The sequence below is a fragment of the Hyperoodon ampullatus genome, assembly GCF_949752795.1.
Source record: "Hyperoodon ampullatus genome assembly, chromosome: 1".
NCBI classification, from domain to species: Eukaryota; Metazoa; Chordata; class Mammalia; order Artiodactyla; family Ziphiidae; genus Hyperoodon; species Hyperoodon ampullatus.
The window spans coordinates 203333183-203345227 of record NC_136914.1 but is presented as its reverse complement, the minus strand read 5'-3'; the positions used below and the strand labels follow the sequence as shown (position 1 = coordinate 203345227).

The 12045-nt window shown below is 34.7% G+C and overlaps 1 protein-coding gene across 3 annotated transcripts in view; it reads left to right on the top strand.

Annotated features, from left to right (window-relative positions):
• The window catches only part of NT5C2 (5'-nucleotidase, cytosolic II), a gene marked incomplete at its 5' end in the record, with an annotated part of 76616 nt that overhangs the window by 24270 nt on the left and 40301 nt on the right, over nucleotides 1–12045 (top strand). For 2 of the 3 annotated variants that reach the window (XM_079696312.1, XM_079696311.1), the window contains one exon: nucleotides 8521–8594. In XM_079696312.1, coding sequence (XP_079552438.1) covers nucleotides 8521–8594 — 74 coding nt within the window. Of the gene's footprint in view, nucleotides 1–8493; nucleotides 8595–12045 lie in introns of all 3 variants that reach the window. The other variant, XM_079696310.1, reaches the window with a different exon arrangement.

Here is a 12045-nt window from a genome sequence, read left to right as displayed (position 1 = left end):
TGTGTAATGCAAGGAAAAATGCATTCTCCTTTCAGTGTCATGATTGAACTCTAGTCTTCTAAAGCTGTTAGAAAGCCTTTTATTACTAGAGCTATTATTGTCCTATAGATGAGAGACCAGAATCAGTTTTGGCATTTGCTTTTATTTTAAATTCTAGATTTTGACCTCTCTTTTCCATTATTGGTACAGTCAGTATACTTGTTAATTTGGTCTAATGATAACATGGATAAACATATTTTCTTCTCTAATTTTTATCCCACAGAATTCAACCTTAATATTTTGCTGCATTTTATAAATTATCTTCTACACACTGGTTTTTACTTTTAAAAATTGGGGAGAAAAAGTAAAAAAGAATTTAGGGGGAAATAGGAAAAAAAGATTGGAAAAACCTGTTTTTAATTCAACTGAGATTTTAGAACAGTAAATTTGTTTTCAGAAGTACTGACATTGTTTCTGGTTTCTCCCTTAATTTATGTATCCTTCATTTCTTAGTCCTCTTTTTTATTCCCCACCATTCGGCTCTCATTACTGCAGTTTCTTCATTTGAGATTGAAGGTGAAGGGAATTTTAATGTCTGTTTCTTAAAGAGAATCTCCTTAAAGTATGCTTTGAAGTCTTTGGGGGAAAGATAGCATGATCACTACTCTTAGTCTTTTATCGCTTTTAAGATACACATTTTTTTTTCACATTTAGACATCTCTGAATTTGGGCTACATCCACCTAGAATTAAGTTGAGTTCTTCTAGAAAGGGTTTCATTTCTCTCAGTCACTTAGGGGCAATATTAACCACCCTAGTAGTGTAAATGCAGACCACAAACCTACCTGACTTAATTGTTCAAATTCTCAGGGGGAGGATTTTCCCCTTCCTTGGACTCACTGTCAAGGCTGAGATGTACAAATGTCCTTATATGCTTTTTCTTTGTTGCAGATTTATTTCTCCTTTTTCCTTGTATTATGGGTATTGCCCTTTGATAATCCTAGCTTTATGAGGCTGACTTTTCTTGGGCATCCCTCCCACCCACCCACCCTTGCCCTTTGCTAGTGACATATAGTATGGGTGAGTTTTACAATTGATGGCATCTTAAATTTTAATCATCTTTAATTTTGTTCTGTGCATGCCTCTACATTCTCTTCTTTTTACTGGAACTTATTTATATTGAGTATTTGAGAAAAATTAATATTATAATTAATTCACATATTATTTTAGAAATGATAATATGCTTGTTCAGACTTTCAAAGTACAGGGTACTGTTCTCATGGTATAATCTGATAAACAAAATGTATCACCCCTGAGGATGATCCTCAGAGAAAATATTCAGACAAATTAGTAAGAAGTTATTGGTTGCATATTTATGAAGACAAAAACTCATGCTTAAATGACTTTTGTTTTTATAATCTAGTCTAAATTTTCTTGTTGTGTCTGTATATCCATGGTATTTAAACTTTGAATTTTTAAGAATCCATTTCATAAATTAGAAAGTTTTTATTTTTTTTAAATTAATTAATTAATTTATTTATTTTGGGCTGTGTTGGGTCTTCGTTTCTGTGCGTGGGCTTTCTCTAGTTGCGGCGAGCGGTGCGCGGGCCTCTCACTGTCACGGCCTCTCTTGTTGTGGAGCGCAGGCTCAGTAGTTGTGGCTTACGGGCCTAGTTGCTCCGCGGCATGTGGAATCTTCCCAGACCAGAGCTCGAACCCGTATCCCCTGCATTGGCAGGCAGGTTCTCAACCACTGCGCCACTAGGGAAGCCCCCTTTTTCTTTTTTTAATCACTAGCATTCTTTTACTGAAGAATGGAGACATAAAGGCAGAATGAGGTCTTGCCATTATGTTTTTTAAAAGAATAGCTTTATTGAGATATAGTTCACATACCATTCAGTTCACCCTTTAAAGAGTACAATTCAGTGGTTTTAGTATATTCACAAGAGTTGTGCAGCCAACAGCACTCTCTCATTTTAGAACATTTTTATTATCCCCCAAGGGAAACTCCCCATTCCCTCTCCCCAAGAGCCTCTGGCAGCCACTAATTGCTATTAAGGTTTTAGTTTAAATTTAATTTTTAGTTCTATTAAATACTGTGTCCGGTCTTTACCAGGCCCTATGCTAGTTTTTGGGAAGGCAATAAATCCTGACCTCAAAGTTTATAATCCAGTAAAGAATAAGAGAATTAAACACATACTTTATGTATATGATAAAATATAGAAATAAATGATTTTGAGTATTCATACTGCTCACATGGATCACAACTTTATAGAATTATAGTTGTTGGTGAAATTTCTTTCATTAACTAAAAAAGTGATCTGAGACCCAGAGGCATCACTGTTACATAGTTCTCTGGCATGGCCAGAATAGTTTCTTAAAGAAATCACTTGAAATTGCTGGGTCTTGAAAAATAAGATAGAGATAACTGAGAAGGTCATTTCAGGTATGGGGAACAATATAAACAAAGCCTCAGGGCACTTTTAGGAAATAACAAGTAGTTCATTTTGATTATTAGAGCAAATGGTGCATGATGTGGAGCAACATGAGATAAAACTGATTTTGGAAAGATCTCCGCCTTTCCAAGGCTTTGAACTCCTTGAAGATATAAAAATTTGTAATATATTAGTCTGGTGGTAGGTAGTGAGGAATGTCTAAAAGTTATTAAGTAGGTGATTATAGAGCTGGGCATTAGGACAGTGCTTCTCATGTATGTTAGAGGACCAGTTTTTTTTTTTAATTCTATTCTGTTTCAAATTGATACACTTATAATAAAAATGAATTACTAGAAAAATGAAAACATAAAATGTAAGTATACATTTTTTGTTACTGTGTTCAATAAACAAAATTTTTTTGTCGAATTGCTATAAAAGTTTCTAAATACTTGCAATTTCTTGAATTACTAACAACACTTCACAAACCAGCATTAGTCTGTGGACCACACTTTGAGGAGCACTACTTCAAAGCAATTAACTTGGCATTAGTGTGCAGGCACAGCAATTGGGAGATGATTGCTGGAGAGTTAATGAGGACCTGGACAAATTGTTAGTAGTTTAAGCTGAATGGAAGATCTGGATTAGAGACATTTGGAAATTTAAATGAAGGCAAGTGAGATGATATGGATTTGAGGGAGAGGAAAGAATCAAAAGATGTTAACTGGATTTTAGGCTTGAGGGGAAAATGAGAGTGCCATAGCAGAAATAGAAACTAGTTGGGGAGAAAAGATACTAAATTAGGTTTTCAACAAAAATTCACATTATAGCATTTTTCTGTTAATTAACACACACACGCACCCGCACCATTTGGTTGGTAATCTAAATTTGGCAGTCTCCAAAAAGCATTGTAACTTTTTCTTTTCTTTGATTGTAACAAACTTTGAGTAATATAATTACACAAACCCATAACCAAAACATGCCTAGGAAGATTTTTTACTTGTATCCTTATTCTCATTTATTGTTTCAGTAACTGTTATTGGGCCTTTGGCCAGGAACTTGTGACTCTTAGGCAGGGGGAGGAGCTAGGGATAAAGTTCACCAGTGCCAAAGAAATTCTATTCCAAATGGATTTGTGTGGAGCAACAGTGATATCCAATGACAAGTTAAATTAAACACAGAGGTGTTTTCTCCAACACTGTCTCAGAAGATACATGCTGTTGAGGGGGCCTGGTTCAGACTGAAAGTCTTTTTGAAGTAAGGTTAAAGTCACACACAAAGAATTATACTAGGGTCTTGAAGAAGAATTTTGTTATGTGACTTCAAGAACTAGTTGACTCTGATAGTTGCACACTTTGCAGAACGGCAACCAGTGACAGATGAGGTAATACTGCTTTGAATTATGAGTTAAATCTCAAAACCATTAACAGTTTGCTATTTACAAAATTCCAAATTTAGTAAATTGCATGTTCATGTTCCTTAAGTGTAAGAATACTAGATCCCTGTTCTTAAAGCACATTATATTAATAGTCCTATTTCTTTTGATTAATATCTATATTTATTTGGATAGCATTTCTTTAAGTTTTATGCCTTACTGCAGTGTTATATGATAGTAAAAACTGTTACATTTGTCTTTGTGTTGAATTCTGTGCCTGGTTTTACAGTGTTTCTGGGTCTGTCTCCTAAAGATTGTGTCTCTTGTTTTAATGCTCAAATCTATATCTTGCAAATGACTTAGTATGTAGGAATTTCTGGCTGATAATTGCATTTCAAGGTTGGATGCTTAGTTCAGTCATGCTTTCTAGGGTGGCAACTTTGTGCTTTATTTAAAGCAAGCTTCGGAAAGTTAGTTTCACAAATATATTCAGGCTCTCGAAGATAGAAGTGGAGTATGTTCCACTGGTTAATAATGTAGAAAAGTGACACAAGTTGACTGGCATTGACAAAGATACAGCCAGGGTCCTGGGACCAATAGAAATTTTTGGATTCCCCAAGCAGATAGAATATTTTCATTTTAAATGTGTGGTGGAACAGTGAGCCAGTCTTTTAATTGACATAGTGCCTAACACTTTCTTTTATTATAATAGTAAAGAATAGTTATTAGTTTGAGGCCAAGAGATCAGTTTCTCTTTAAGACTATGTTCTGGAGATGTGGTATTTCTGGCTCAAGGCTGCCTCTCTGCTGAAGTCAGTGCATACTTTCAGCATTTGCATGTTTATTATCTTTGTAAATCGTAGCATATATATTATTACAGTTCTCTATAATGCAGCTGTTCCATTTCGTCATCATAGCCTTGCTTATGCACTTTAGATATTCATGTACGAATTAGATTTAATTCCCTATTGCCCCCATCTCCCATGTTGTAGCATAAATTAGGGAAAGAAAAGGAGAGATGAGAATATATGTGAGGTTTTTCTTTTTGTTTCATAATAGGAATAAATTAGACGGGGAGACAGGAGTGATTGTTTCTTTTTTAAATTCAGGAGTTGCTCCTGTGGGTGAGGGTACTTATTTTAAATGAAAATGAAAAGATAAAGCTTATTTGGTTTCATAGAAAAATGTGTTATTTTCTCATTTTAGACATCTAGAAAGTCTTTGCTAGTTTTAGCTACTCCCTAAAGGACAGCTTCTAGGATATATGTCATAAAATGGTACTTGCTTTGTAATAAGCATTCAACAAATCTGTTGATTGAATCAAGTGACCAGTTAGTCAACAAGGAAAGAGTGTGATTTGATGGATATTTAGCAACGATTATTTTCACAGAAAAAACAGATTTTCTTATTCCTGATATATATCATTCCCAGAGTTTCTCTGGATAATACCTAAGGTACATTATGATCTCTATATCCTTAAAAAATATGAAAAGGAATATAGGCTTAACCTCCCTTCTGGACGAGAAAGAAACGGGTAAACTATCTAGCTGGGTCTGTTGATAGTTTCTTTCTACCTTAATCAGTGATTGAGTGATACTAGCAAAGTATCTTTTTTTCCTGTGATTTTAGCTGTGCCTAAAACCAGCTTGCATCATTCTTCTATCAGAATCAAAGCTGTTTCTTTTATTATGTGGCTCCACATATATCTCTCCTGGATAGAAGAATCTTCCCAGTCTGTTCCTGCCTCAATTCCCATAGAATATTTTAGGCATGTCAGCTGTTTGGGCTCTGATCAAGGATTTGATCCAGTTGGCCCCCTAGCCTGAATTGAGAGAGTGTTTGAAAAGCCCGAGCTTCAGTGTGTTTCCGGAGTTAAAACCATTACTCGGTGTCTTTTCCCTCTCTTGTGCCTTCATAAGGATTTATATAACTGGAAAAAGGTGATAATAAAGTAGATGCTCCAATCAGTAGAAATAGAGTGAAGTTTGATGAAGTGGTAGAAGGGTCATGGTGATATAGTTGGAGTTTGGGGGTTTTTTTGTTGTTTTTTTTTAAAGATTTGGGTAGGTATCATTTATCCTCTAGTTCCCTGTATCTTTCAGCTATTCCCTACTCTTCCCCTCCCATCCATTATTAACCTAATCAAAGTAAATGTTGATTTTACAGAATACCAGGTTTTCTTAGGGAAAGAAAGTGTAGATGTTTTATATAACATCTCTCTCAGGAACTAAGAGTTTTATAAAGCTAATCTAGTGTGCATAGTGCACTATGAGATAAGTAATGATTTTCATATTTTTTAGAAGATAACATTTCTGAATTCAAGGACCTATTGATTTTTAAGTCCCCTATTAAAATATTTTTGTTGTTGTTGTTGGGGGTAGGAGTTTATTAATTAATTTATTTATGCTGTGTTGGGTCTTCGTTTCTGTGCAAGGGCTTTCTCTAGTTGTGGCAAGTGAGGGCCACTCTTTTTTTTTTTTTTTTTTTTTGGCGGTATGCAGGCCTCTCACTGTTGTGGCCTCTCCCGTTGCGGAGCACAGGCTCCGGACGTGCAGGCTAAGTGGCCATGGCTCACTGGCCCAGCCGCTCCGCGGCATGTGGGATCTTCCCGGACCGGGGCACGAACCCATGTCCCCTGCATCAGCAGGCGGACTCTTAACCACTACGCCACCAGGGCAGCCCCAGGGGCCACTCTTCATCGCGGTGCGCGGGCCTCTCACTATCGCGGCCTCTCTTGTTGCGGAGTACAGGCTCCAGACGCGCAGGCTCCGTAGTTGTGGCTCACGGGCCTAGTAGCTCCGCGGCATGTGGGATCCTCCCAGACCAGGGCTCGAACCCGCGTCCCCTGCATTAGCAGGCAGATTCTCAACCACTGCGCCACCAGGGAAACCCTATTAAAATATTTTAAAGCAAATATTTGATTATTTGTCTGCATTTAAAATTGATGCATATCAGGGAACTCTGCTCAGTGTTATGTGGCAGCCTGGATGGGAGGGGAGTTTGGGAGAGAATGGATACATGCATGTGTATGGCTGAGTCCCTTTGCTGTGCGTCTGAAACTATCACAACATCGTCAATTGCCTATACTCGAATATAAAATAAAAAGTTAAAAAAATAATAAAATAAAATTGGTGCATACATTCTGAGATGAGAGGAAAAGTTTTCTATTAAAGTTTATAACAGTAATATTTGAGTTGGTGAAGAGTTTTTTTAAAAAGTCATTATCTAGATTAGTGGTTTCCAAACTCTTGAGTATTTCACAGTTAAAATATGGAGCATTCATCCCTGTGTGTGCTTATTTATAAATTATTTATACTACTATTCTTACTTGTATGTAGTAGAAAACATACACAAATTAGATATTCTAAAATGATGAGATAAATTTGAGTAGAAGCTGTAATATTTTCTTCTGTATCCCAGTGGAGTCTTCTGTATCCGCAGGTGCAGTCACTCCTCTTTGGAGACTACTGACCTATATTGTTAATGCGGGAAGCCCAGCCCAGGTATCTTTATTTCTACCAAGTTTCCTGGGTGATTTGTAGCATTCTCATTTCTCATAGCTACTTATGAAATGAAGGCAAAGAAGAGGTTTGGTAATAAGAGGATAAACCGTTCAGTAATTTTGGCCACCATACTTTGGGATCAGATGGAGGGGGTATCCTTATTTTCAGAGATGATTAAAACTTACCGCAAAGCACCATCATGGTGATGATCCACCAGACTAATATGTTTAGTTTTCTCTGTGTCTTCATAGCGATCTTTCTGAAATTTGAATCTGATTATTTCATTTCATCAAAATCTGATAATTTGTTCTTGCCTGCAGGATAAAGTCCAAACTCTCTAATGTGACATCCAAAGTCTTCATTAATTGGACCCTTGCTGTCCTTTTTTACCTTCATAACCTTTGTTGCCTCTTTCCCTTCTCCTCTGGAAAACTTCCGTTTGCAAAAACAAACAAAAGTAAAACCAAAGAAAACCCAGCTCCAGCCTCAGTAAATGTTTTTTGTTCATTACAAACCCTGTCTTTCCTTTGTCATTCTGTCTGGAATGCCCTTCTTGCTTTGTCCTACTGGAAGACTTCTACTAATTGTTAAAATCAGCTCAGACATCTCATCTGGTCTCTAAACAACTTGTTTTCTCTCCTGCATGTTATTTTATAGCATTTATTGAATTGCTATAATTATTTGCTTATAAGTCTCTCTCCTGCTATGCTGAATTCCTCAAGGATAGAAATTGTAAGTTAAAATATAAGTTCCATGAGGGCAGGTACCCTTTAGTTCTCTGCCGTATCACAGTATCTGGCATATAGTAGGCATTCAGTAAGTATTTGTCACATGAATCTGTTTATATTTGCGTCTTTAGTGTCTGGCATATGGTAGGCTTTAAATGAACCTCTGTTTATTAAATAAACTATAAATGAATGAGTGAATGAATTATAAAATCTCAGAAATAAGCTTATATTATGGGGGGTCTGACTTAGAAAAGGAGAGTTGATTCTCTGAAAACTTGAGTACATGGCATCATTAAAATCAAGACATAATAAGGAAATTTATGTATTTTTGTATAATATCTGATGTCACTTATGGTATAAGGAGGACTTGAATAATTTATATTTTGAATCTTAATATTGGTATTTAAATGAATTCTAGAAAGATAGCCAAATAATTCCATTGAACTTAATTTTTTTTATTGTTTCAGTGTTAATTGAGATATCATTTTTTTACTCCTTTCTTTAGGGTGTTTGTGAACCGAAGTTTAGCCATGGAAAAAATAAAGTGTTTCGGTTTTGATATGGATTATACGCTTGCTGGTAAGTAGCACTTTCTGATTGCTTAAGAACTACTACTTTGGATATAACACAGTAGGCCATTCAATAAACACTTGTTGACATAGTCATATATTTAGCTGCCAGTCATATATTTAGCTCAATCTCTTTCATTGAAATTTATGAATATTGAAATTACCAGATGTCCTTGAGATCTAGATTGTAGAGATAGGTAGAACAAGTGCTAAATTATTTTAGAGACCCTGGTAAGAAATGATATGATGAAATTATACATTAATGTGTATATTTGGGCACTTTTGGCTTTTACTCTATTAAGCTGTTCTTCAAGGATGGAATTTTGTATCTCTCTACCACCAGTAAACGTTTATCAGTTAAAATTTTTAATATTTTCTTAAGACAAATGAAAAATGTGTTGATTTTCTATTGAAGTGATTGCACATATACTATGTAAAGACTTTTTAAAAACTAGAGCTATTACTTTGTTCATTATCAAATAGACCTTAAACACCAGCACTCTGCTGTTTTTCCCTTCATATCTCTGAGATATATTTGAAATACTCAGTGTATTAGCCAATAGTTGCAGCATCTGTTCAGAACTTATGAAGTTTTTATTAAAATATTTGCAGTCTGACAAAAATGTCATTTAATTTAAGAAGGAGTAGGGATGAACAAGGATCAACTGTATAGCACAGGGAACTATATTCTATATTCAATATCTTGTAACCTATAATGGAAAAGAATCTGAAAAAGAATATATATATATATACCTGGATCACTTTGCTGTACACCTGAAACTAACACAGCATTGTAAATCAACTAACTGTACTTCAGTTAAAAAAAAAACTAAAAAGAAAAGTAGGGATGAAGAACTGAGTTGAGCACATGTGCATATATGTATCTACATGCACATGTATACAACTGTGACACTCAGAAAAGAATCTTTCAGAAATTTTCTCTAAAAAATACTGTCTTTAAGTACACAAAAACATTAAGATGTATTAATTCACTTATGTTCAGAAACTTTATATAACATTATTAGAAGGTTTATATCATCTCCAACTAGACAAATCTCAATTTGATTTTCAATTTAGGCTACAAATATAAGTGAATAATATAAATGTACAAAAATGAACACATGTAGTTTATAGGTACTTGCCACATATATGTGGGTATGATATTTTACCAAACAAGTTCTATATTGAAAATATGCACTGACTTGATTTGAATTTCTCTTTCTTCCCTCTATATTCTTTATTTGGTATTCTATTGCCTTAAAGCTGTTTTTGCAGCAGTTAGATTCTTTTATATTTTCCTAATTGGACACAGACACTTTTTAGGTATACTTGTCAGAAAGCAGTTAGAAGCTCTATACTTTCTCAGTGTAGATCTTGCTGTCCAAATTGGGAGAAAATCTTGCATTGTCTCTCCTTTCTAGAATTCTACTCTCCAGGGAAAAGAATGGCAAGGTAGTTTGGTAGCTGAAAAGGATATTAACTAAAGCAGAAGTAGAAGTTAATGGGGCTGAAACGTGACAAACTTTTTTTCTTGATTATTAAGGCAGTCTCACTATATTGAAGTAGTTCAATTCAATAAGTATTTATTGGAAACCTGTAATGTGCCTGGCACATTTTGTTACTGAACATTGAGATAAATGTATATTCCCATAGAATAATTTAAAAAAGAATTCTCTTGTTTAACAAAAAAGTCACTGAATCTTAGTTTCTAAACTTTAAAGCTACCTTACGGTTTCTTCTTTTTATATGCTTTTTTTTGGTAATCCCACTTTATATTTTAATGCTTACTCTTAGTCTAGACACTAATATACTTTGCTTATATGTAACAATAATTATTAACATTTATTAAGTGCTTATTATATGCCAAGCCCTGTTCTAAGTGTTTTACATAGGTTATTTCATTTAATACATAGATTATCTCATTCACATCACTTATTTAATATTTACAAAATCCTATGAGGCAGATACTACTATTATTGTCTTCATTTTACAGCAGATGCTGATTTTTTAAGGACTTTGTCTAAAAACATTTAGCTGTGATATAGCTGAACTACGATTCAAACTTAAGCGTCGTGTTTATATATGTATATGATATATATGTATATAATAAATTTAAATTATTATTGTGAATATTGACAGTTTATAGTGAGGTATAATTTCAAAGTAATAAGCACCCCCCCAAGCAAACTGAGACTTAAGCACTCAAAAGGGCAAAGCTCTTTAAAGTAGCCCCCCTTGAGAGACTATATATTCTTCCAACAGTTCTATGTTGGATGAAAAACATTGGTACTACCCTGTGGTATTGCCTTCACTTCATAAAGCATGTAGGAAAACAAGTTTATTGACTTCATACCTGTCACCTGTTTTCCAGAATGGTATTCATTAAATTTGTCTGTGAATAACTTTTGGTAATTTTAACAATCAAACTGCACCCTTGAAGTGCTAAGGACTTTTCATCAGAAAAATGTGCCATGAAGTAGAGAGACAAGACTAAAAGAAGTGTTTTTTGAAAGTTTCGATAAATATCCCTGAAATAAGTGTAATAGCCTCACAGGGTGAATTCATGGAAAGGGCCTGTATTCTTTCTGAAGACTTTTCTTAGACATTGCATTCTCTGTGCAGTCCTGACACCTTGCTATATCATTCCCCAGAGCAATTTGTATGTCACTTGCAGCTTTTGTTCACTTGCATGCCTCCCCTTTGGCCTGTGAATTCCTCAAGGGTAAGGGCTTTCTTTTTCACATTTATATCCTTTGTGTTGCCTAAAGCCTAACATATAGTAGTTGCCCAGTAAATATTTATTGAATGAACGATTTGGGTGCATAAGTTTTAATATATCAGTTTAAGAATCAATCATAGTATTTTAGTTTACCCAGTATAAAATATACACTAACAATTCAAGTTAAATACTTTCAAATATGAACTTATTTTTTAAATTTTAATAAACTGTATTGAGGAATAAGTTACATACAATAAAGTACATGCATTTTAAGTATATAGATTGAGTTTGATAAAATGTATACACCTGTGTAACCACTGCCACAATCAAGATGTAGAATTTTTCCATCACTCCAGAAAGTTCCCTCATTGCCTTTTTGAAGTTACTTCTCTCTCCGGCCCCACTCTTTGCCTCAGGGCTTTTTGTCACTACAGATTAATTTTACCTTTCCAGAATTTCATGTATATGGAATCATATTCTAATGTACTCTTGTTTCTGGCTTCTTTTGCTTAGCATAATTTTTTTCGTGATTTATTCATGTGTGTCTGTCAGTAGGCAGTTCATTCTTTTTTTACCCCTAACTTTTTAAACTTTTTATTTTCAAATATTTTTAGACCTATGGAAGAGCTGCAAAAATAAGAGTTTGCCTTTAGTCTCTCCTCATGGTAACATCTTACTTGACCATGGTTGGCCGTAGTACAATTATAAAAACTAAGAAATTAACATTAGTACAGTACTGTTA